Source organism: Xyrauchen texanus, chromosome 17, assembly GCF_025860055.1.
Source record: "Xyrauchen texanus isolate HMW12.3.18 chromosome 17, RBS_HiC_50CHRs, whole genome shotgun sequence".
Classification (NCBI taxonomy): Eukaryota; Metazoa; Chordata; class Actinopteri; order Cypriniformes; family Catostomidae; genus Xyrauchen; species Xyrauchen texanus.
In genome coordinates this window covers 37,119,459-37,147,446 of record NC_068292.1, presented here as the reverse complement: position 1 = coordinate 37,147,446, position 27,988 = coordinate 37,119,459, and the positions used below count along the sequence as shown (strand labels likewise).

The 27,988-nt window shown below is 34.9% G+C and overlaps 1 protein-coding gene across 3 annotated transcripts; it reads left to right on the top strand.

The window, feature by feature from the left end:
- LOC127657844 (CKLF-like MARVEL transmembrane domain-containing protein 7) lies at positions 1-27,371 on the top strand. Of its 3 annotated transcripts, XM_052146784.1 has the most exons (6): positions 1-223; positions 1,352-1,528; positions 1,747-1,845; positions 22,361-22,537; positions 24,569-24,667; positions 24,774-27,371. In XM_052146784.1, the coding sequence occupies exons 1-6, from the start codon at positions 107-109 to the stop codon at positions 24,927-24,929; spliced, it is 825 nt and encodes a 274-aa protein (XP_052002744.1). In that variant the 5' UTR covers positions 1-106; the 3' UTR covers positions 24,930-27,371. The 3 variants fall into 3 exon arrangements, with proteins under 3 accessions (XP_052002744.1, XP_052002746.1, XP_052002745.1); XM_052146786.1 differs by lacking the exons at positions 22,361-22,537; positions 24,569-24,667; positions 24,774-27,371 and adding exons at positions 2,128-2,209; positions 2,441-2,636; XM_052146785.1 differs by lacking the exons at positions 1-223; positions 1,352-1,528; positions 1,747-1,845 and adding exons at positions 9,552-9,696; positions 9,978-10,115.
- The last annotated feature ends 617 nt before the right edge of the window (positions 27,372-27,988 follow it).

Below are 27,988 nucleotides of genomic sequence, written 5' to 3'. Positions count from 1 at the left end.
CCTGCTGCATTTCATACACTTTCAGCCGTTTGTTCCTAGTTGAGCAACTTTATATTTGTATTATTATTAAAGTGCCCTTTCACTTTAGATTTATAAATACATCACAATGTCTCATACTATTGTGACTACTACTACTACAACAACAACATCGACATCAGATGGAGGATTTTGCAACATCGGTTATGCGCGTTCATTTCAAGGATTACTGAAAATCGGCCAAGTGGTAAGAGAAAGTTATAATTCCGTCACATTATTTATTTCATGCTGTTAACAAATGAGTTAATACATACATAATCCCAAACATACAGATGGTCTTTTTCTGTAGATGCAAGTAGTTTATTTCAAAGAGTGGCATCATAATTTGGGAATTAACGGACCTTTCCATTTAATGTATTTGCTTGAGTGCGAACAATTTATCAGTTGATTAATTTATATTATTCGAAGTACAACCAATTTACTTTTAAATGGAAAATACTGCACTGTGTCCCTAGAAATGAGATAAATAATAATAAAAAAAACCTAATTAACAGTCAATGCTAAAAGTACCACCATCTGTTTTTGGACACGGTATCATAGCATTTGCAACGGCAATGCCATGGTTTTTGGAAATGTACTATGGTAATAACAATATTCTTTGAAGTAGTCTACCTTGGATTACCTGTATATGATACATTTTTTGTTATCAGTACCATGCTAAACCATATGTCAAAGTATTATGTTACCATCATTGTACCATGGTACTTTCATATTTATTTTTGTGTTAGGGGAGCATCATCAAAATAAAAATAAAAAGTTAATGAAGAGACTTAATAATGTCTTTATTCACTACTATGGGTTGTTGTAATTTAAGGTTTGTTTTAGTGTGTGTGTGTGTGTGTGTGTGTGTGTGTGTGTGTGTGTGTGTTGGAGTTGGGGGTGGGGTGCTTAAATAGCAGGGATAATTTGTTAAACCTCACACACAGAACAACTGTCTGTTAAAATGAACACAGTGATGATGAGGGAGATTTGCTCTGGTACTCTACAACATGTAGAGAAGAACCCACCACGATTAACCCCAATCATTTTAATTTACACCATATTTACACCATATTTACACCATGAAACTTGAAACTATTAGCTAACCTCACTTTTTATTGTGATAGAATTGTGTTTTTCTTATTGTCCATTATAAAAATAGAAATAAAATAATATAGCATTATAATAAAAATGAGCTTATTATACAAAAATCTGTTATTCTGAGTTATACTCAGAAAAGCATTTAGTAATTTCTGTAATACTTTTCCGTCCAGAGCAATAAGTAGTCAAGGTGTACCCTACTTACATTTGTCTTATTTAATTTTGTTTTGAACAGGTGATCCTCCTGATTGCCTTCTTATGTGTGCACTGTGATCAGCATTGGACCAGTTACTCTGCATTTCGGTACTTTGAGGTGGTCACCGCGTGGTTCCTCATCGTCTTCCTTTTCTTCTTCTTGATGTACGTGATGAGACTTCAAAGAAAAATCACATGCATTAACTGGACATTGACGGTAATTCAGCACAGTTCTTGACCTGCACTTTTTTTATTACAATTTATTCATGATTTAATATTTTGCTCAATGTCTAAAAGGGTTGTTCACCTACCTTTCATTATATTTTACTGATGTGCATTCTTCTGACTCAAGATCATACAGCATAGAATTGAGCAAGTCATATTGTAATCTTTTCAGAAGTGTATCATCTCCATAAATTGACTTGCTATTTACAGGAGTTTTTACATTATGCTGTGGGAGGTATCCTGGTCTTTATCGCCTCTATAGTTGCGGCTGTGAAAAGTCATGGGTACTCCTCTTTGGTCGCTGGATCTGTGAGTGCCATTTTGTGTTTGTAATATGTGCAGTACATGTTGCTGACTGGCCAGGGATAAGCACAAAGCATTCTTGTGTAGGGAAAAGGAAACATGAAGTGCATATCTGTTATTCTGAATCACATGGTGCAAGAGTTATTGGGAGGTGCAAGAGTTATTGAGAGGTGCTTAAGATCGTATAAAGGTCTTTTTTTGCATAAAAAACAATTAAAGTTATATTTGTAGAATACTGTTTATATCTTACTGCTACTAATGACTCCACTTTCACATAAACCTTCACAGGTGTTTGGTTTTATGGCTACTTTTCTTATTGCTATAAGCATATGGACCTCTTATAAGGTCACTTGTGGCTCTCAACCAACTGGTGAGTCTGCTTTTACCATTACATAATTTGTCAAATAGAAAATATGTTTGTAATACTTCATAAATAAAAGCTAATTGTGAAATTTAAAACATCCTTTTTATGTGCTGTAGGGAAGAAATTATAAAAACAATGTTGAAGTAAGCTGAAAACTAGATTGACAGAACAGATCTGTTGAATTTGCTCAGTTTCATTGCATATTTTTAATAGTTTCCTCCTTACATTCTCTTAAAGGTGCCGCAGTGTAAAGTAATGGAAGACGGTGTCTTATCAGCAGGAATACGCTAGGAAAATGTGTAGTTTGTTCTACAGTAGATATACATATACAGTAGACATAGTACAGTACAATACACCGATTTGCCACAATATTAAAACCACCTACCTAGTATTGTAGGTCGTCCTCTTGCTGCCAAAACAGTGCCAACCCACATCTCAGAATAGCATTCAGAGATGATATTCTTCTCGCCACAATTGTACTGAGTGGTTATCTGATTTACCATAGACTTTGCCAGTTTGACCCAGTCAGGCCATTCTCTGTTGTCCTCTCTCATCAACAAGGCATTTCCGTCCACAGAACTGCCACTCACTGTTTTTTTGTTTTTGGCACATTTCGGACTGTTGTGTGTGAAAATCCCTGGAGATCAGCAGTTATAGAAATACTCAAACCAGCCCGACTGGCACCAGCAAACATCCATGCGATTATCTAACCAGCCAATCATGTGTCAGCAGTGCATAAAATCATTCAGATACGGGTCAGGAGCTTTAGTTAATGTTCACATCAACCATCAGAATAGGGAAAAAAAATGTGATCTCAGTGATTTGAACCGCATAATTTTTGGTGCCAGATGGGCTGGTTTAAGTATTTCTGTAACTGCTGATCTCCTGGGATTTTCACACACAACAGTCTCTAGAATTTACTCTGAATTTTGCCAAAAACAAAAAACATCCAGTGCGGGGCAGTTCTGTGCCTTGTTGATGTGAGAGGTCAACAGAGAATGGCCAGACGGTTTTGAACTGACAAAGTCTATGGTAACTCAGATAACCGCTCTGTACCATTGTGGTGAGAAGAATATCATCTCTGAATGCTATTCTGAGATGCGGGCTGGCGCAGTTTTTGCAACACGAGTGGGACCTACACAATGTTAATGTTGGTTTTAATGTTGAGGCTCATCGGTGTATGATGGCTGCTTTAAGGACCTGAAAGAGACAATGTTGTACATGCTGTATTCAAGATCTCTTCACCAAAATGTTAATGCCTTAATAAATCTAATTGTCTCTTATCTCGTCCTGCTCAGAGGCTGGGACCAAACTTTGAATTTTGTAGCTGTAAGACAACATGTTTATTTGCAGAGTGAAACTTTGGTATATTTATCTCACATGTCTGTAGCTAAACAAGACCATTTATACACAGGAATGTTTACATTATTTATTTGACAGCGTATCATGAGGTGTTGATTTGATTTAGTGTCTGCAATGTTCATTTAGTATTGATGCAGTTTTACAGTGTTATTATAAGAAGAGTTGAAGTGTATTTTTGCTTTTCACAGGATGTATATATTATTCTAATATGCACTAGTACTGTAAAGTATAAATAATGTATTTTTGGATTTCTGAGTGCAAAACACTTTGTTTTGTACACTGCGCTATAAAAAGTATTTGCTTCTAATGTTATGTTGCTTCCTCTTTCTCCAATTTAAACACAGATTTAAAGAGAGAGAAAAAACATGACTAAAACTCCACTGCTGGAGAAAGAATTTGAAGTTTAGATTATGTGGTAATACATTAGATATTATTTAAAAACTGCATTTAATGTATTATGACCATGGAACAAATAATATTTTCCAATAATTATTCAAAATTTTTATTAGTTACATGGTAATCAAACAGTAACTGCAGTTTAAAAAAATAATTATCCTATTACTATTTAGTCACTGTATAAAAATGATTTGTTAGGCATGCTACCCATTTAAATTGACATTTGAAGCATTTAGCACATGCTCTTATCCAAAGCAGTAATGTAAAACACATAGCCCCTCTGTGCTTACGGGTAAGTGGGTGTTGCACTGCTAGGAACTAGGAAAAATACCCTAGAACTAGCAAAATACTGTCCCTTTCCAAAGAAATGCCAATGGAGGGAATGCACATTCAACATGTCTTTAACACAGGGGCGGATCTAGGTATTTTTAAATGAGGTGGCCTATGTATTTGCCCAATTTCAATAAGATTGATGCTTTTTTGTTGCAAAGTGCATTGTCAACATAAAGAGATCTCTTTTTACATTGTACTAAATTATGTTTTGTTACATTTACATTTATTCATTTGGCAGACGCTTTTATCCAAAGTGACTTTCAAAAAAGCGAATCATCATAAGGAGACATAAGGTTCTTTGTGATATTTTGTTGCTTTGCCATTTTGCCCCTAGCTGTTGTAGTTTTTTATTTTACATCAAAAAAGATGCTTTTGGCAAAAGCATCTTGCAGGAATAATGGTGGGTTTTGATCATGAATACAGAAGGGACTTACATTGTGTTTCTTTTAACAATGTTTAGGCCTCAGGTATCATGTACCTTGAGGTTAAAGGAATAGTTCACCCCCAAAAAAAATTCTCTCATCATTTACTCACCCTCATGCCATCCAAGAAGTGCATGACTTTCTTTTTTCTGATGAACACAAACAAAGCTTTTTAGAAGAATATCTAATCTCTGTAGGTCCATACAATGCAAGTGAATGGTGATCAGACCTTTGTAGCTCCAAAAATAACATAAAGGAAACATAGTAGTAATCCATAAGACTCCAGTGGTTAAATTCAAATCTTCAGAAGTGATATAATAGGTCAAGTCAAGTGGTTTTTATTGTCGTTCAACCATATACAGTTAGTACAGTATACAGTATATGAGACAATGTTTCTAAAGGACCATGGTGCTACATAAAACAACATAGGACAAACACAGAACAACATGAGACTACACAGACTAGATAACATACCTATATAAAGTGCACGTGCAAAAACTACGGGACAGTACAATAAATTACTAAAAATGAACAGGACGATAGGCACAGTGAGAGACAGTGCAGCGCCGACCAGTACACAGTAGTGCAAAAAGATGACAGTTTCTAAAAATGCCAAATGTAAACATAACTTACTATGAGATAATGTTCTATGCACATAGCAGTTATTGAGGTAGCAGCCAGGTATAAAGTGACAATAATTAAAGTGCAACTCAGGACACGTGTGTGTGTGTGTGTGTGTGTGTGTGTGTATGTGTGTGTGTGTGTGTGTGTGTGTGTGAGCGTGTATTTATCACTTTGTGGGGACCAAATGTCCCCATAAGGATAGTAAAACCCGAAATTTTGACCTTGTGGGGACATTTTGTCGGTCCCCATGAGGAAAACAGCTTATAAATCATACTAAATTATGTTTTTTGAAAATGTAAAAATGCAGAAAGTTTTCTGTGAGGGTTAGGTTTAGGGGTAGGGTTAGGTTTAGGGGATAGAATATAAAGTTTGTACAGTATAAAAACCATTATGTCTATGGAAAGTCCCCATAAAACATGGAAACACAACATGTGTGTGTGTGTGTGTGTGTGTGTGTGTGTGTGTGTGTGTGTGTGTGTGTGTGTGTGTGTGTGTGTGCCAGTCCAGTCTCTATTGAGACTCTAGAACTGATTTGTGGTTGTACTGCAAAAGTGAATTACATTACAAAAGTAAATATGTAATACATGTTTGTCTCTGTCGTTGTATTTATATGAATGTCATTTTACACATTTGTGACTGTCTGCAACTTTGAATAAAAAATACAGGTTTTTGATTATCGTCTGTGAGTGCAGATTGCAACATTCAACTTTAGATTTGTATTTTACAGGTTTTCACATTGTAGCTGTGTGTTAAATTTCAACCTACAAGTACAAATATTTATTTTACAAGTTCTCAAATTCAAATCTACAAGCTCTCGAGTTCAGCAACAGATTTATTTTCATAATAAAGAGGTAAGTGGTTGAGATGTAACAGTGGGGTGATTCTGCCTTATTTATCAGTGTAAAACTCGCTATTTTTTAATATTATATATATTTTTTAGATATCCTAGATGCACATCCCAAAGTGCAACGCTTCAATCAGGATACATTTGAGGGAACTTTTATCTACATTGAAATTGCCTGTTCTCACCCAGTTGATCTTGTTATATAAAGAGGTTTATTAGTATGCCGATGTCCACTACCTTTTGTACACTAAATAGAAATGTCCAAACATAGGCCTACACTTTATTTAAAAAATCCAGGTTTTTGTTGAACTGCAAAATATTCAGAATCAGGTTGATGATCATTTCGTTTAAGTAAATGCGGTTAACCAACATCCTTTTGTTAACTGAATTAATGCAGTTAAGCCTTCTGGAATGCGTAGATCAGTAGTCATGGAAATTCACCCATCAGTCAATTTGCCTGTGCGGAATCGAGTTGATTCTCAATTCCCAATGCCTCGGAATATATTCTTTTTGGAATAGATTCCCAGCCCTAGAGAATGGATTTATGTTAATATGAAGACCAGTCTTGCAAAGCTACCTTGGAAGAATGAACTTGGAATGACAGGAGGATGTACGTAGAACACATCAATTGTGAGCTTTGAGATGTACTACTGGCATTATCACACAGTGACAACATTAATATAATCACACCATTGAGGTTTTGCAGGACTTGTGACACGTTGAAAGAATAAAGCCTATAAACACTAGTTTTCTCCATGTTTATTACTGTATTAAAATGATGCCCAAAAAAAATAAAAAAATGTCGACGGATATTACGACTCTCATGAGCCACCAGACTTTCGTGAGCTCACAGCAGGAAACTCTTGAAGAAAAAACAAATATCTGTTTGATATGTTATGAATAAAAACAATAAATGTCCTTCATCTGCCCCAGTAGGACAGAAATATGGTGACACCCCAGACTGATCACTGTACCCTGTCTGGCCCCTCTATAAAAAAATTCTGGTACCGCCCCTGACACGAGGGGGAACACCCAATGCTCCACCTTTCAGATGGCAAAACATCCCATATTAAAGCTGCAAAATACTCAAGCCTCCCTTATTCATAAATCAAGAAAATAGTCAAAACCTTGGTGTTGTTTGTAGAATACTCTTCAGAACATAATCTAAAAGATGCCTTAGCATCTGATTTAATTATTTGAACAACTTAAAAGGCATTTGGATGATTCTACTGTAAATTGTAAACATCTTTGTTTTTTAGAGCCACCAGCTTAGGACTGTCTGACATTTTGAACAACTGCAGGCTGGGCGTATTCAGAAAGCTTGTTTTGAAAACATAGTTTATTTTTGCAGTTCTGTTCAGGGGGAGCTAGTGTCACAGAAATTACATCAGCTTTAATTTAAGCAGTTGGCAGGGATATGGTCAAGCACTTATGTATTGCATACAAGAGAAGTTTCTTTAAAAGGGGGGATGTGAAATGGGATGTCAGTTTGATTGCAAAAAACAAAACAAAAAAACCTTATTAAAGTTTCTGGAGTTCACTCTTTTTATTGTTATATTGCAAAAGTTGTCATGTATTTGAAAACATATTCCTACTAATTAAATTATGCTTGTAATGGTGCTTTGTGCTTTGCTTTCAAAGCGTATCCCCCTTATTGCTTGTCAATTATCCATGTGTGTCACATTAACATTGTGTTGTCATTTTTACAGGTTCTCTGTCCAGCTCAGCCTGCAGAATAATAAAACTATTTGTACATGCTTAGTCAGGTAGAGCATTAATAAATACATTTCCATATTAAAGAAAATAAAAACAGAACCAACATTACAGTGCAACAAAATAGGACTTAACTTTATTGTGTGTGGTGTGTGTGATGTGTGCTTTGTAGCTGTAGCAAATGTGATGTGATGAAATAGTTTGATAAAATGGGGGTGGATCAGAGTCTGTTTAGGCAGGGAGACTTAATAACATAAAATAATATAATAACATTAAAAAATAACATTGGCTGTTGTAAATATAGTCCTATGCAAATGTATATCAAGGTAAGTTTCTTGCTGGCATGGTGTACAGTACACTAAGAAACATGGTATGGTAACTTGATGTTAAAAATGTATTTAAATTAATAGGTGTCATTAATATTAAGTTCATTAGGCTATACTATGACATTTTTTTATACTTTGAAATTACTCTAATAAACGAATACATACGTATTACACAATAAATTGCCCTTGGCAGTCAGTTGCACCTCCCGCAGCTCCGTGTTCAGAGAGAAGCTCTGTACACTTTTCAAAATAAAATAAAAAACAATTCACTCAACGGTGCTACGTATCATCACATAGTTTAGGTGAGCATACGCAAAATCCTAAAACAGTTAGGTGGGCATAAGGCATATGCCCTAGACTACATTACTGACTTCATTACTCATTAAAGTTTTTCACAAATTTTAAGTTAATCTGAAGGAAACGATAAGAAACAGAAGCATGTAATTAAATTAAATAAAGGAATATTCCAGGTTCAGTACATGTTAAGCTCACTCAATAGCATTTGTGGCATAAAATTAATTATGACAAAAAATAATTTTGACTCGCTCCTCCTTTAAAAAAAAAAAAAAGAACGAAAAAAAAAGGAAGAAATTATCTAGTTCACATTGAGGCATTTACAATGGCAGTGAATGGGGCCAGAAAAACTAGAACCAGAAAAGGTTTTAAAGCAACTTAATCACACAAAAATCATGTTAACATGTATATTGTTTGTCTTGTGGCGAGCATTTTTCTGTACATGGATTGGCCCCATTCACTTCCATAGTAAGTGCCTCATTGTAACTCAACAACTCTTGTTGAACTAAAACCACACTAAAATGTCCTATGGCCAAATACATTATTAATTTATTAATATAATGCATGCTTAAAAACCATACCTTCATAAACATAATCAAACAAAGTTTTTAAAAAATATTTCCTTTTTTCCTCCTCACATTTATCACAACAAAGATAACATGGAGGGATTTGAGAAATGCCTTCATAAAGTTTGTTATTTTTGTATTTTTTTTTTTATTATTTAAAATGATTGAATAAAATGTTTAGGAGGTGAACGTGCCTTTTTATTTTTATTTTTTTTTATATACAGTATATATATATATATATATATATATATATATATATATATATATATATATATATATATATATATATATATATATATATATATATATAAAGTATATATTTATATATAATGAATATAAATTTGCAAACAAAATAAACAGGTTGACAGGCTTCTTTGTGTTCACAAAGCTTCTGTAAAATCAGCACGTTAGAGTTGCATTGACACAAGCTTGGCATCCATACATGCGAATTCTGTTGTTATGGTCCATTCTCAGTCTGCCAGGCTGTCACAGTAGAAAGTCCTTCCTCCATGAAAGACAATCGAGGGAGGGAGTGCGGAAGTGAAACAGAGTTCGCTACACAAAGGACGTCAAAACGGCGCAACTGTTGACAACCATCCGATAAAACCATCAGGTAAACTATCCTTATTCACCAGTACCGTCATCACACATAGTCTTTGTTAATAATCATTTAGCTCCGCGGTTTGTTTACATCATTCGCCTTTTGTTGACGAATGTTGTTAACTTTTCTTAAACTTCGATGTGTTTACTTTCGATTTTCTCAAAGCATGGCTAGCTCACATTGATGCGTGTAACTTTCTTTTGCTCGCAGTTAGATGTAATCTCAACAATGTATGAATACATACATAATTATCCGGCATATATAAACATTTTATCTATTGTATTCGTTTTCAGATATACTTCATGGCCAACACAGACCCAGACCCGGTGTACAACGTGACTACAGTGCAGGAGTCGAAATCCAAAAAATGGTTTATCGTACCATCGGAGAATCTTGGGAAAGTCGGATTCGTGATAAAAATCATTGAAGTGGTTAGTCGGAAATTTAAGACATAGCCTATTAGTTCACCCAAGAAAATTATCACCATATACTCACTCTCAAGCCATCCAAGATGTGTATGACTTTCTTTCTTCTGCAGAACACAAACAGATATTTTCAGAATATCTCAGCTCTGTTGGACCATACAATGCAAGTGATTGGTGACCAAAAATGTGTAAGCTTAAAAAGCACATAAAGGCAGCATAAAAGTAATCCACAAGACTCCAGTGGTTTAATCCATGTCTTCAGAACCAATGTAATTGCTGTGAGTGAGAGAGAGAAAAAAAAGAAAGACTATATATATATATATTGTATGTGTGTGTGTGTGTGAGGAATAATTGACGGTGGACTGTTGAATTATTAAAAAATTATGCACATATTGTGACCACATAATCACCTCGGGTTAGCATTATTTTTCAATAATTCAACTGGCCGTAGTCAATTATTCTGCTTATAGCACGGTTACCACACCTTAATACATCATTCACTGTTTTATCTCAAGACATTTTCTGGTTTTCCTCCCTAAAACGCTCTTGTGAGTGGAACTACTTCAGCCACGGATTCAGCATCTAGCTCTGATACAGATCATATTTTGTTGCTAATTAAAAAAACGTCACTTTAGAACTAGCAACGGAGGATAGCAAGGCTTGCGCTGCTTTACTGGAGCACTTACTGGAGTAATAAGGTAGTGCATTTGTGTGTGTGTGTGTGTGTGTGTGTGTGTGTGTGTGTGTGAGAGAGAGAGTTTGTGTGTGAGTTTGTGTTTGAGTGATTGAAAGAGAGAAACTCAGAAACTGAGAGAGATCGCTTCTGCGATTCACTGTTTTTTGTAGCTCTCATCAGAAGTAACATTGCTTCAAAATCTCCAAGATGTAAGTTTAAGCACTTCTCAGCAGCAGCGAGTGTCACCATATTTCCGATGTAAACATTAACAACTGTTTTTAACCCTACTGAGATACCCGGTGACTGACATGACATCTCTATTTCTTGCTCATGAGTAAGTGTGTGCACAATGCATATATGTATGTGTGTCCATGTGTGGTGGTGATTCTAAATGAGAACGGCCCCAAAATTGATTACCAGGTTACATGCCCATGTCGGCCATGCCTAAATATGCCACGTGGGAGCATGAATAAATGCGGGTGAGACGAGGGAGCTTTTCAACTGAAATTTAAATAAATGTAGGATATTATACACTTTGTTTAATGTTCTTAACCGATTTACTCTAACCAGTGTCTTTGTTTAAATGGTTATTTTTCTGTGGTTGCTTGTACGATGTGTGTGTGTGTGTGTGTGTGTGTGTGTGTGTGTGTGTGTGTGTGCGTGGGTGAGATGAGAGCGAAAGAGAGAGAGAGAGAGAGATAGAGAAAGAGAGGGACGCTTTTCAATCGAAATTGAAATAAATGTAGGATATTATAGACATTGTCATTCTTATCTGATTTACTTAACGAATGTCTTTGTTTTATTTGGTTATTTTGTTATGGTAGCCTGTAGGTCTTTTTTAAATATCTGAAATGATTTGGCAAAGTGATATGGAACCGTTGTGTGGAAAAGACCTGGAACTACTTCATAGCCTTGTGTTTACTTGAACAATAATTGCTCACCTTAGAATGGCTGTCAACCAATCAGAATCAAGCATTCAAAAGACTTGGGGATATATATATATATATATATATATATATATATATATATATATATATATATATATATATATATATATTATTTTTTTCTTTTACGATCAATCTCCACTTTCACATTCTTCTTTTGTTTTTACCGATTCACATTCGTCGTGCATATCACCACCTACTAGGCTGGGAGCCACACCTATCATATTGCTTTTGAATATGTAAATTCAACCACTGGAGTCTTATGGATCATTTTATGCTGCCTTTATGTGCTTTTTGAAGATTCAAAGTTTCGGTAACCACTTGCATCGTGAGGACATGCAGAGCTGAAATATTCTTCAAAAATCTTTATTTGTGTTCAACAGAAGAAAGAAAGTCATTTACAGGTACATCTAAGATGTTATTAGGGTGAGGAAATAATTAAGAGAATTCTAATTTTTGGGTGAAATATTCCTGTAAGTCCTGATTAATAGTAAGTCACGGTCATATCTGACTGTGACTAAGCGGTTGGTCTGGTTTAATGTCATTTAGTCTTAAAAACCATACTTTTCAAGTTAAGCTGGCAATATCGGAAACCTGAAATGCTAGTTTTTTTGTGTGAAGATGTATACTAAACAATCCTTGCAGTTATGCTGATTAGAAGGTGCATTGTTGATGTCATGTTTAACGTATGTAAAGGCTGCTGTTCATGAGTGTGAACAATTTTGGCTCATATGTTCTATTCAAATGTTTGAACTGTCCATTAAAATTGGCCTACAGAGACATTTATAAGTGGAATGAAAATGTTTAATTGCTAATGAAGCGTGCTGCTGATTTCTCTTCTATGTCTCACACATCCTTGGTAATGGAGAAGTTCATTAACATGCCAAGACATGGGTGCCAGTGTGGGAAAGCCACTTTTTTCAGCTTTAAATTATGGCAAGCTTGTTTTGTGTTTGTGTGGCTATTTTACATTGCAATCATATGCTGCTTGTGTTGTTGCTCTTGGGAGATTTTGTAATTGAGGTTGTTGGTTTGTGGAATTCCCTCCAAATCCATGGTGTCTTCCATGTTTGTCAAAGTGTAGTTCCGTTTACTCAAACCAAACTTATCAGCTTGTAGTTGCAATATAGAGAGGAACATACTGCCAGTGGCAGAGCTTAACATTTTGGTTTCTGGGTGCAAGCCTGGGTTAGGGGCAAGATCGAGAAATAAGATAAAGCCTACGTCAAATATCTGCTATTTATTTCTTTAGCTATAAATATTTTATTCCAAATACTATCAGTAACGTGTTTTCCAAAGTTTTGTCTGCTTAGTTGGTCATGGTGGGTGTGTGGCACCCATTGAAGTTATGTTTTGGCTCAGTAAAGACAGAAGTGTTGGCTTATCTAATTGTTTAAGTGGCTCTTTAGGATACAGTAGGTTTATAGGATATTGTGACGACTCACCCTGTTTCTGCTTTATTTCTTTAACAGAAATGTAACTCATGTTAGATGGATAATTGTGTGAAAGGATGAGTTTTTATCTGTGGTATGCTTTCTGTTCTTACCCTGCTTACTTTGCAAACATTCTTTTTATTCAAAGTAATATTTATTTTAATCTCAAAGAATTGCAGAATCTGAAAGGCCACCTTGTTGTATCACATAACATCTCAAATAAAGGACCGTAGCCTTGTCATTTACAGGTTATCACGGTAATCATCACTTTAAAGGGATAGTTCACCCAAAAATGGAAACATTCTCTCATCAATTACTCACCCTCTTGCCATCCCAAATGTGTATTATTAAGAGGGACTGAAATCAAATTAAGATTTTTAGAAGAGTATCTCAGCTCTGTAGTTCCATACAATGTAAGTGAAGTGTGCCCAGAACTTTGAAGCTTCAAAAAGCTGATAAAGCATAATTAAAGTTATCCATATGACTGCAGTGGTTTAATTAATGTCTTCTGTAGCAATTCAATCGGTTTTGGGTGAGAACAAACCAAAATGTAACTCCTTTTATAAATCTTGACATAAGCAGTTTCCTTGATGATCATGATTTCAACATTGATTACGCTTCTTAGTGCCATGTAGCACTCTGCACATGTGTCAAGCACTAGGAAGTGTAATCGAGCTTGAAATCATGATTGTGCCAGCAATGGCAAGATGTACAAAAAGGGTTTATATTTTGGTCAGTTCTCACCCAGAATTGATTAGATTGCTTCAGAAGACACGGATTAAACCACTGGAGATGTGTGGAATACTTTTATGCTGCCTTTATGTCCTTTCTCCCAAGGTTATTATTCTCCATAAACTATCTTATTGAGTTTTGTGTTCCTTCCCGGTCACATTTGGCTTGCTCACTGGGGGTCTAAAGACAAACACTTTTTAACCTCCTGAGACCCGAGCGTGACTGTTGTATGCACTTTTCATTTCCCTTTTTGATTTGTAACTAGCAGTCCGTAATAGGCGGGACTAAGTTGTGAAATTTTAAATAATACCAAGCAATAGAAAAACTATTTGTTAAAACAAAAAATCTGACAATTATGTTTCTAGGAGTGTTGATAATTCATATTTTCAAGATGTTACAGACATTACAGCTGCTTTTCTGTAAAGCTGCTTTAGAACAATATGTTTTGGGAAAAGCACAAATAAACTATTCAAATAAGAATTATTTGAGATTTATGACACAATATTTTTTCTACTTTGACAATAAAATCTCACAAGTAATAGCCAGTGCTGAAGCATTTTACCAATCAGAAATTAGTATAATTAATTCAGATACAGGCAATGGTGAACAACATCCAATCTGACCCCTTAAGCTGACGCCTGTTTCCGTCCCTTCCTTGGTCCATTTCACACTGGTGCCGATACCCGGGAATAGAAGGAAACAGGCGTCAGCTTAAGGGGTAAGCTTTATTCTTCAAACTTAATTTCTGTATGTTTATGACACACGAGTATTCTCGGCCTTGCTGTCAGGCTCTCCCTCGATGCTCTGTGGCTGCTGGCTTTTATCCGCTCTCCTCACGCTACTGCAATTAGAGACAGGTGTTAGACATAATTTAGCTCAGGTGTGAGCGCCCTTACCGCTTTTCTCTCCCGGACGGGCGCTTGACCACGCCCCCGCTGCCACAACCCAAAATGAAAATTCTCTCATCATTTATTAACCTTCATGCCATCCCAGATATGTATGACTTTATTTCTTCTGCAGAACACAAATTATTTTTAGAAGAATATTTTAGCTCTGTAAGTCTATACAATGCAACTGAACATGTACCAAAATCTTGAAGCTTCAAAAAGCACATATAGCATCATAAAAGTAATCCACATGACAATTTGCGTGAGAAGTGTCAGTCGGGTTTCAGAAACATTGCATTTCTCTGAAACGGCACTGTTAAAAGTGGTGAATGACCTTAGACTGAATACTAATAAGAGGAACGTATCAGTCCTAGTCCATTTGGACCTAAGTGCAGCCTTCGACACTGTAGATCACAATACTCTGCTTAACACACTTGAGAACCTCATAAGCTTCTCAGGCATTGTCTTAAATCGGATTATATCATACATTACTGGAAGTCATTTTTTTGGTAAAATTAGGTTACTGTACCTCTATGAAACATATGGTGTTCCACAAGGTTCAGTCCTTGGACCACTTTTATTTTCATTGTATATGCTGCCGTTGGGTAACACAATTCATGTACTTGAGGTATAAACTACCATTTTTATGGTGATGATTAGAGCCAAATGACACACAAGCTTTAAAGAGAATGTCTGAATTTTTTTTACTATGGATGAACACAAACATTGTGCATTTAAATGAACATAAAACAGAGATACTTATTGTTGGGTGAAAACATGACAGGGAACTAATTGAAACTGCACTAGGTACTTTGCAGTCAAAGAGGTGAAGAACCTTGGTGTCATTCTAGATTGGGATCTGAATTTTAAGTCTCATATAGATTGTTACTAAGACCTATTTTTATCATCTTAGAAACATCGCTTGAATGCAACCCTTTGTTTCACTTGATGATGCAAAAAAAAAAATTATTCAGCTTTTATTTTTTCTTGTATCGATTATTGTAATTCACTTCATATTGGCTTACCTAGAGTTGTTTATATAGACTGCAACTAGAGTGCTTAAAAGATCCAGCAGGAGAGACCACATTACAGCAGTTTTAGCTAATTTGCATTGGTTAACCGTTAAATACAGGAGTGATTTTAAGGCTCTTTTAATGTTGTTTAAAGCACTTAATGATTTAGCACATCATACATTTCTGACTGTTTATCAAATTATGTTCCAACTCGCAGTTTTAGGTCCTCCAGTGCAGAATTTCTTACATACTGTAATGTTAATCTTAAGAGATCTGGTGAAGCTGCTTTTAGCCATTCTGCACCACAAATCTGGAATGCTTTACCAATTCAAATTAGACAAGCACCAAGCATTTACACTTTTAAAAAGCATTTGAAGACATGTCTTTTTAAACTAGCTTTTGTTTTTTACTGATTATCATTATGTTCAAATTCAATTTGTATGTTTAGAGTTTTGATTTCCCTACATTTGTTTTAATTCATTTTATTTATTTAATCTTTTTACTGTTTAATTTTTGTTGCTATGATTTGTTTTACTTTCTTTGAAATGTTGAATTCTGCTTTTATACTTCCAGATGTGAAGCACTTTGAGCTTCATTTTATATATGAAAGGTGCTATACAAATAAAATGTATTATTATTGTTAAAACAGAATTATTTTCATGACGTTCGGATTTGTTAACCGTTCTTGAACTTTATTCCGGTGATGCGGACAGAAAACCGGACTAAAATACTCACAGTGTTTGAATTACTATTAAGCACCACAGCAAAACTGCTGCTGAATCTACAGCTTTTGACGAGACGTAAAGCACTACCAATAGACTGATGACTGATCCCTAAAGAAATTTCTCTTTTTAGCTGATTCTTTTGAATCTACAGGATGAGAAATAACAATCGACAGTGTAATATGATTCACAAACAAATTACTCTTTTGAGCCAGCTCTTTGTAGTGAATCATAAAGACTTATGCATCTGTTGGATCTGACTGAATTAATTGACTCACACCAAGTAAACCAAGAAATGCTACTGTGTTGTGTGTACTTTAGGCTCATGAGAATTACTTACATTCATATTGACAACATGCACTTAAATACAAATTAAGTTTTGTGGTAAGAAGTCAATTAAATATTTCATAAATAATAAAACAATACAATTCTTTAAAAATACAGATCACTTTTAAACATGCATACAGTATTGGTTATTTGTCTGTAAAACCACTTGTAAAATGCAAAATAAAAAAAGGTCAGTAAGAAATCTGACTTGTGATGATACCAACAGTCATAACCTAATGTTTTTCGGATGGTTGAAGCATCCAGGATAAGCACACGCAAGCACATTTTGAAAAAGAAAACTTAAATAAATACAGATCTATAGCAAAACCAATTCAGCTTCCTCTTCCTCTGTTGTAAACAACACTGCACTTCCGTATTTTCCATATTTCACGCATCAGTTTTTTTACAATCCAATGGAGTCGTATGGATTACTTTATGATTGCTAGGTGTGCTTTTTGGAGCTTCAAAATTTTGGTACCCTTTTACTTGCATTATATTGACCTACAGACATGAAATATTCTTATAAAAATCTTTGTTTGTGTTCTGCTGAAGAAAGATAGTCATACACATCTGGGATGGCATGAGGGTAGGTAAATGATGAGAGAATAAAATTTTTTGGGTGAACTATCCCTTTAACCTCCAGTGTGCTCCAGTAACCTCTGTCTGCACTGGTCTCAGAATAGTTCAAAATGCAACTTATTTCCATCCTAATTCCACATAAAGCCTCTGAAAGCAACATTATTGCTTTGCAGTCATGGTGTTTAACAGTGTGCTGTTTCACTCAAATTTTCAAAATGGTATTTCAGATGAAACTAGGGTCTCTAATCTTTTGACTCAAACCGGTTTCAGTGTAAAAACTTAATGAGGTTTCTTGCCAGATGTAGTTTTGTTGGCGTTTCTCCCAAAGTCGAACTTCGCTGTGATCAGCACCATGTTGTTTTGTCACATGACTCTGTGTCAAAATGTTAACCATTTAATTACAGCCTAAAGTGTTCTGAACTAAGATCAGTCAGTTTAAATTATATAAAAATAATTATGCAAAGCGTTTAGCAAAGAAAAAACACAATGCCCACGCAGAAGGACGCTAGGGTCAAGGTTAAGGCATGTTTTTTTTCAAACGCTTTATTTATTCAAACTGCACAATGAGGACTTTAAGACACTGCACAATTATCTGTAAAGCTGCTTTGAAACAGTATGTATTGTGAAAAGCGCTAAGCTAGACAAATAAAATTGACTTGACTCTTTGGAGCCTCAAAGTTCTGGTCACCATTCACTTGCATTGCATGGACCTACAGAGTGAATATAAGTATATAAGTATTTGTGGTTGCTAAAGACATTGTTCGTCAATTAGTCGATTCATATGACATGCCAAGTGCTGTCAGGTGTTAAAAATAACAGTCTGTCTATAAACTGTAAATGCAAGTTAGATGCTAAATTCAATTACTGAATAATTTTTACCTTTCCAAGTATGTTGTGGCTAAAAATAAGTCAAATCACATTTGAAAAGCACTAGGAAAATTTTCATGCATTCAAGTTAGCCAATAATTACCACATACAGGTCAACATTGGGACAACTATGCTCTTTATCAGTAAATCACCTTGAAGTCCAGTGCTTGGTCTCATGACCTTGAGGAAATAAGATTTAATCAACTATTTATCCTGTAGTATATTCAGGGAAATTGCCAAAATAATTATATTTTTGTATAATATATTTTTTGTATGATAATTTATATTCATGTGATGCACATTGCACAGTACTTTATTAAAATAAAGTACTTTATTAAAATAAAGTAGAAACTTTATTAAAATAAAGTACAGGGGCGGCTGTGGCTTAGGTGGTAGAGCGGGTCGGTTGACAATCGCAAGGTTGGCGGTTTGATTTCTGGCCCACACGACTCCACGGGCAAGACACTGAACCCCAAGTTGCTCCAAATGGCTAGCCTGCGTGTATGCGTGTGTATGAGTGTGAGTGTGAATGGGTGATTGGGACACAGTGTAAAGCGCTTTGGTAACCTCTTAGGTTATAAAAAGCACTATATAAGTGCAGACCATTTACCAAAATCATGTTGCAATGAAAAAACAGACTCACTGTTTGATCGTATTCAATTTGCATATACAACATTTGATACAATGGTGTGTCTTTTCTCTGGTTATCTGGTTAATATTTCACGAGCTGTTATTGATTCATTTAAAAGGCTTGAATGTGTAAGATGACTAGAATAATTAGCACTGGTCATGCATGTATCGTATAATTAATAAATCTTGTACTCACCTGTTTGATGAACATCATCAAACAATATTAAGAGTATGATTCAATTAAGAGTATGATTTAATGATACTTGTGATCCTGTATCATATGAAAAATAGAGCTGGTGACTCTTGGAGGCCCAGAAGCACAATGACATGGGTCTGAAATTCCCTGCCATTTATTTCCAGTTTCATGTTGCCAACACTTTACACTGAAATACCTTAGTACTTCCCAGGTGAAACTTCACCTAGAACAACTGCAATGCTGAAGCTGTTTCATGCAGGGACTGCAGTGATAAGACAATGCAGTGAATCACTTTTCCTCGCCTATTTTCAAGCCTCTTTATCTAAGTGTCACCCACATACCAAAGAAGGTATTATTTATTTGATTAATCGTAAAAATAAAAAAATAAAAAACATTCCTGTATTTTATTAACATCTGTTTAATAAATAAATTAAATGTTAGTATTTTTATGCACTATTAAATATGTTATATTTGATATGTTATTAAATATTATTTTACTGGATAAGCATACCATTGCAAATTAATTTTTGAAAAGAGCAGTTTAGAAAAATGTAATAAGTGACAATATTATTTTAAAACTTAAAATATGAATTTAACATGCTTAAACATAAAAAAAAAAGAAATGTAATATTTCATGTGATTGCTATTTCGTATGATCTCATACGACTTCATCACGTGCAAATTCCCGGATGTGTAATGCGGAAGTAAGACACACGAGGTGTTAGGAACATGCTTATTAATATTATGCCTTGACCCAAACCCCTTATCTAAACTTAACCAATCAGTAGAGTGTGTAAACACGATAGGAAGCTGTTGTATGTGACAGAAGCAATTCATTGTTGCATATTAGATGGAAACGATGTCCAGCGACATCATTGGCTGTAGTGAAAGTCATAGGAATTAAAATGAGTGCAGTCGCACGCTATCATACGAATTAGAGACATTTTGAAAAGTCGTATTCATTAAATTTCGCTGTGAGAGTGACCTTCATATATATATATATACATTGCATTCATGAAGTATTCAGACCCCTTCATTTGTTTCACATTTTGTTATGTTGCATCCTTATAATTCAAATATACTGGTAAATGTTGGTGGTTGAGAAGAGTCTTCTGTTCTCCATGTAAAAGCGCTTTGAGTGTTGTGTCAAAAAAAGTGCTATAAGTGTAAAATTAATTAATTCAAAATATGTAAAGATAAGTGATTTTTATCTTCATTAAAGCAAGTAATATTTTTTAGCTTTAAATGTTTAATCGTACAACGTACTATAAAATGAAAACCGCACGTTAGGACCTTGGCTCTGAATATCTCTCCCAGTCATGATCACACACACAGGCGATGTCCAGGTAAGCTCATATCATGAGATTTATCTGCCAGAAAAGCAGTGCCGAAACATGACTGAAGTAAAGCGTTCTTCTGCAAATTGCTTGCAATTTTAAGTTTTGACCACTTATGTTGCAAGAGAGCACAAAGTTACGTAGTGCAGCTTTAAAGTTTTGAGTGGGGAGGTACACAAGTAATCGATTAATCGAGTACTCGTTCTGCTTTAAATATTCTACTAGTAAAAACACTACTTGAATTTTGCAACGTGAATTTTGCAATTTGCCTTCCATGGGCATCAATGAAATTGCTTCTCTCACCGAAATCTTGCTTGCATTGGTTGGTTCTGTGGAGGCATGACATTGTTAAAGGAATAAATGTAGCTTTTTTGTTGTTGTCATTTTGGAATCTAGAAGTTGTTGTTTGTACATAGTGCAATTAGAAAATGTTGTTCAAAGGTTGAAGGTTGAAAATAAGAGAACTCGATAGCCCATTTCTAGTTTTGAGGTCATTTCACTTCACTTTCAAATGTCTAAAATGAGCTTATTGGTTGGAGAGATGGCTTTTTATTTCACTGAGCCGCAGACGTGCTCTGTGCTGATTTTTTGTATGCAGGATATTGAAAGGGTTCTGTATTGTAGCGATAAGGTTCTGCTGCTTAAGTGACAATTGCAGTTGGGTGTTGTGAACCTGCCCTGTTCCTTCCTATAAATCAGGACAGCACAGCTTATAATAGATGAGTCAGACATGTGGGCTGTTCTGGCTTTGTCATCATTTCAGTGCATTTTGATATTGTTTCTGATGAACAGCTCTTTTGGTTAAATGGAAAAAAATTATGATTTCTTTGTTCCTCATTAGCCATTCAATAAGTTGTGTGTTCAAAGGGTAACATTGTGTAGTGCTTTTGTAATTGGCTTTGCTCTCTATGTTATAGTAATTTCTGCATTTTAGATTGTAATAATGTATTCACAATATTTAAAGTTTTAAACTGTATTGACCATGTCTTTCTTGCAACCTGTGAACACCGCACATATTACACATATCACATATTACATGTATTACATGAACATATTAGTGTACAAATTATTAAAAAAATACATTCAAAAATTATTTATTTACCAAGAAATGAGTTTAACAGCAGGACTGTTGTTGTTGTCCTTTGCTTGTTAAGTTAAATGTATGTGGTTAGTAGTAGTGTATTCATCAGAACAAGAGATAGCTCATTCATTACAGAGATATTTTGAGGAAGTTCTCTACAGTTATTTTGAGGAGAGCTGCCTACTTTAATATAACCACTACTTTTGTGAAGAACTTTGACAGTAACATGTCATTACGTGCCATTTTCAGTTCACTAAAGGGAAGGGTACAGTCTCCTGAAACGTATGTGTCTAATTAATTGACCTAAGTATCGAAGGACCATTTTGTGCACAAGTGACTAAAATAAAGAGTTCCGTATGATGATTATCACTTTAAGATTTTAATACTTGTGACATTAGTGCAACAAAAGGAAAAACAAACAAGTAAGCAAAAAACATTAGTTACTTAGTTAGGTGTGTGTGTGTGTGTGTGTGTGTGTGTGTGTGTGTGTGTGTGTGTGTAAATCACACTTGTAAAGCTTATTCTTCTATCTGTTGGGAATCCCCTACCAGGCCCTGGTGTGTTTACATATTCTCTCGATTTGGTGTTGTGTGACACGTATGTGTCCTAAAAACCAATGTATACTCTAGATTACTTTCTAGTTTTACTCATATTTACCTTTGGCAGGATGTCTTTTAAAAAGATCTATACTTTAATTCAGTTCAGTCACATGGATTAAATGTCTCATGTGATGCACTGAATCTTCTCTTGCATACAGGGCATCCATTCTAAACAAGCAAAGACTGCCAGCTGGTAGTTAATTCATGTATTAATTTGTGTCCCCTCAGCTTCTGTCTTTTGTTGCATTTGTGATGGAGGAGGTCGTGTCCAACTGCTCATCCTGTGGGCCACTCTACTTCTTTGAATTTGTCAGTTGCACAGCCTTCCTCTTCACATTTTCGCTCCTCATCCTCCTGGCCACAACGCTGCACCAGAGAGTTGGAATCAGTTGTTGGCCCACCTTGGTAAGTCACTTGACCTGTGAATGTAAAAAATAAAAAAATTATAAAAAAAAAATATTTTGTACAGGACCTTTTATTTTTGTTAAAAAAATATATATTTATTTTTTTATTTAATCTATTTATTTTGTATTTTTTTATTTGTATTTTATTGTTGACATATATTGTTATTTGGTTTTAAATATATATATATAGGCTGTCAATCGATATTTTTTTTAATCAAATTAATTACATTGTGTCCCGATTAATTAATCACGATTAATCGCATATACAAATATTTGCTGAAAGTCCCTAATATAAGAATAATTTTTTATATAATGATGAAATAATTATACATAGTTATCTTTAAATTTATATATATATATATACACATAAAAAAAAATTCTTCCAGATAATCGAAATGCATTACATTCTTGTGGCAGAAGAGTTAATCATTGATAAGGCAATACAAATAGCGGCTTTAGAATACAATGTATTGTTTACTACCATATTATTGAACATAATCCAATCATTGGCATACAGTTCACCGCAATCCATTTTGCATGTTAATTTGTCAATCAGTTTGAGATTTATTATGAGGGCTCGTCAATGTACACCTGTGACAGACATGCTTGTGTAGCGTCTCGGGTGCGTTGCGTCATAAACATACAATTTTCTCTCATAGGTCACTATGTCAATTTAAATATTGTTTAATACTTAAAACACATCTTGAGATCCCTTAGTTCGAATTTGCACTCCATCAAGTGTTTTGAATGCAAGAACATAACATGTTTTCTTCACTGTATAAACTGCACGTTGCCACACAGCTGAAAGTTCAATTACTGCCCTCTGTAGTAAACAGGTGGTACTACAAGCTTTCATTTCTCAGGAATCTGCCTTATTACGGTCCAGGGGCATTGCGATTAATTGCTTTAATTCTTTTAACCCTAATAGCTTTAATATACAAAATAATTGTAACCCTTTTTTAAGCTCTAATATATATATATATTACTTTATTTTTGTTTTGTATTTTGCATTTGTTGGTAAGTTTTATTTTATTTATATTTTCTTTTCTTTTTCATTTTGTATTTGAATATTTGTATTAGATTTGTTTTGTTCATTTGTTGTATTTTATTTGTATTTTTTTTTAATGTAAATTTTATTTTCCTTTATTATTATTTCTCCTTCTGAGTAATCTCCTTTGGATCCGTTAGTGTTCGGTGGAACACAGAGTAATCTCAACTCGTCCAGCGACATTGTATGGCCACAGTTTCGAGTCGTACGTTACTTCCTTGTGCAACGAGGCTACACCTGAGAGCAGTGAAGAGCTGCGTCTATGCACGGCACACAAAGCCTCTGGAAGCAATGCCCAGAAGGATCTCAGAGGTATTTCTACTCCCGATGACATCATGGCTGAGGGGTGTTCTGTTGCAAGCCTCATCCAATAGGAGTTGAGAATTCGATCCTTTGGAATTTCACACATAGGTGTAAAGTGAGCAAGGCTTCATGGGATTTGTAGTCTGTTTTGGACTCCCTTTGTTTGATTTTGGCATGGTTTTTATTAGTAAGATTTATGACTGTGTGTGTAGGCCTCAGTCAGGCTTTACGACGGTGTTATATCTGAATACATTAGGCACAACATTTTTTATTTATTTTATTTTATATTTATTTTATATTTTACTACTACTACTACTGCATATATAACTGTTATAATCATGTTTCTTTTTAATTTGCATTTTGTATTTTATTTTGTTTTGAGCTTTAATTTGACATTTTTGTTATATTTGTTTTTAATTGTATTTTCTGTTATTTTTCATTTTGTATTTTACTGGATTGTGATTTTTGTTCATTTGTTGTATTTTATTTGTGTTTTATTTTTAATGTATATTTTATTTTCAGTTAGTATTTAGTATTTCTTGGTTTAGATTTTTTTTAATATGATTTATTTATATTTGACTACTACTATTACTTCTAATGCATATAAAACTGTTATAATTATGTTTCTTTTTAATGTTAAAGTCTGAAACCTACACACTAACTCTTTTAATGCTCCAATAGGACTTTGGATTCACAGCAGCCATGGCATTTTTATTCCTCATCGCCAGTGTTGTGTTTGCAGCTGACAATGGTGGGACAATTCTGGAGCAGACCTCAGCGGTATGATACGTCATTGTGTTTTGTCTGATCTGATGGCATATCTGACAGAATGCTATGCAATAATTAAAAATTGTACTGATAGTCAACTGTCTTTTCTGTATTGCAGGCATTTGGCTTCCTGGCCACAATGGCCTACTTTGTTGACTTCAGTCTCTTTTTGAAAGCAAAAGGTTGTCGAAAGGGAAGCAATCAACCTGCAACAGACAACACAACCAGACCAGTGCCAGAGAGAGAAAAACTAAATTCTAATGGAACTGAATAGAGTTTTATTATTTTCACCAAAATATTACGGTCAGACCGCTTTTTGTCCCTTAACAAACAAATTTTGTAATATTTAAGAACTGTTTTGACCAAAACACAGAGGTTATGATATCGTAATATTTCTGTTTAAGTCTCTGGCTAGCTAATGGACCAATTTTATCTTGTGCCTTGAATGTTTTAATTTCATAACTGAAATACATATAGGAGTCTTAACTTTACAATTGAAATAGAAGACACACATATCATCCAGTTTCTCTTTGTGGGGGCTTCTGGCATTATGCTTACATTTTGCCACAATGAAATTTTTTACATGGCTTTAAAATAAATTAAAAATTAGGAGTACAGAAATTAAGTTGTCATGTCCCAATCAGAGCTTATCTTCTGTACTGTAGACATAAATTGTTATGGTTTAACAAGTACATTAGAAAAATCAGGATTTTATCACATAAACATTACTGATTGACCCTGTTTTATGTCACAGGAATATGAATAGAATATTGGATAAATTGTTAACGAAATCATGAAAGGTCAGCAAATTGTATTAAATATTCAAAATATTATTTTCATCTAATACTTGTGGGACAGGTAAATATTGCACTGTATAGACCAGGGGCCAGCAAACTTTTTGACATGGTGTGCTATTTGTTATTTTCCTGTTCAATGGCTGTGCCGACAACCCCCGCATCACAAGACGATCAACAACAGTGTTTAGTCCTTTTCTTTGAATCGCACCTGCAAAATCCTAAAACTTTATTTCCAGGTTTAATTTATATTTTTGAACCCCACGATGTGGATTTATGTTTTCTCTTTTAACCGTTTAATGTAATTTTGAGTGTGACCATTGTTTAAGGAGGGTGTACCTGTATGCTGGGTTAGAAATATCAAGGATTAATATTGTTTTTTCCTTATTACATCACATGATGTTCTGAATGCAAAAAGAAACAAATAAAACACGGAATGTAGGCTGTCATTCTGCAAAGACTGACCGAATCAAAGCAGCGTTTACTCACGCGATTAACCGGAAGTGAAGCGCTGCTGGCTCGTGATGCTCCTGATGTGTGAGTGGCTTGCACGCGGTGCACGAGTCTGTTGGGTATACTGCAGTCTTGTCACATTTTTACTTTATGTTTAGTCTCACATTCAGCTTATGAAAACACACTGTGAGATCATGAGGAAGGATTACATAAAGCTGTAGATTGGAAGCATCACGCTTCCATTGCTGGAGTGCCAGTGATTACACCTTCCGTGTGCCAATGCTGGAAAGTGTGGCATAGGTTGCTGGGCCCTGGTATAGACAAAGATATTTTAGTGAACTGTTGAAAACGATTTTGATGACAGCAGGATGATGTTTTGTTATCAACATTCTCTAATGGCCCTGTGATTATAATTTTTGCTGTGCAAGGGATATCATATAATTTTTTATTGAAACAATCTGTCGTTTTTAAATTGTGTAGAACTAGAAATGTATATTTTCCTTTGTGCCTTATCTTGTTGCATGTGGGCGCAGATGTTGACATAATTCTATCATGGTTTTGTAAGCTGTACTTGTTAAGCTATGATTGTGAATCATTCAATTGAGGTCGTATGGAGGTGCGTGTAGGCCCAAATGTGTTAATTTAAATGCCCTTAGTGATGAACGGACTGCACATTTTTGAGACCCTAATCTGCCCTATGCTGTCACCCTCCTGTGCTGTAAAACAGACTTCTGCTTTCTGTGTTAATTAAGACAAATGTGTAGATGTGAACAAAATTATTTATTAATTTTCCAAAGACTAAATAACATGGACCACTTTTACAGCATTGTTTTTGTAAACATTTCTCCATTCCAGCAATAAATGGCTCCTGGGCTTTATTCTTTTTTTATTTAAATTGTTTTATGTATGGCCTGTAAAACATATGTACCTGTTGATAAGGCTTTACAAATGACAGTGTGTTTATTATATTAACAACACTGTGTGTGTGTGTGTGTGTGTGTGTGTGTGTGTGTGTGTGTGTGTGGTTAACTGGTGGAATTAGTCGAAGACTCCTGATTATGTGATCATTAGATCTTGAAAATGTAATGTAACTTGTTTGTGCCTTCAAAATGTAATAAACACAATTGGCCTTATTCACGCTAGTGCCATTTTGATTTTTAATAGGAATGACAACGAGGCTGTGAGGGATAGCCTTTCAGTCTCTTTAATGGTCTGTATTTTAAAGTTACTGTACTGCAGTTGAAGTTTTTTTTTTTTTTTTTTATCGTTCCGTGGACAAAACATGGAAAATGATCTGTCAACCAATACCAATACAACATGAGTTGTGGAAAATTAGATGTGATCTAGGAGCTTAATACAGCTTTATACGGTTCCCTCACCGCCTCGTTGTCATTCCCATTAAAAACCAAATATGGCGCGTTGATAATCTATATAGCTCTTACATGTCCATTTTTGTCACTATTCTTTGTTAACATATTAAATTGTTATCTACTTAAAGATGCACTCAGTGATTTTTTTTTATTTGCCATCTGGCACTTAAACTGAGACCTATGGGCCTGGATGCAGCATCATACAATAGTTTTCAGTTCCAAATGCCATTATAAAAACTCACTATTCTTAGACAAGCATGTTTGATTTAATCTGAGTGAAAGTGTCAAATAACAGCGTGGATGCTGATGTAAAGGCAGTTGTAGTTGGCTGATCATGTGATCCTTATTGGCTGCCCAAGAGACTATTTAGCAGAGACCGGTCACTTCTATTTAAATAAATGGGAGTAATTGGAACGCAGAACCAAGAAGTTTTACCGCCCAACATTCAACGGATGTAGAAAGGAAGTCCTGCCTTACACAGGTAAGAAATCCAGTCACACTTTAGAAGCAGGCATTGCCTGTCAATCAACTCGCTTGTGCATTAGCTATACAAGCTAAAGTAAAATTGCGTGTTTAGGATAATATTAGCCTAGCTAAAGAAGCTCATTTTATTACTCCCATTAACTGGTTGCTGATAAAATGCTGAGTGCACCTTTAACACACAGGAGAAACGTAAACGTGAGCCCCTTGTTTTGAGCACAAGCCTAAAAAGACAT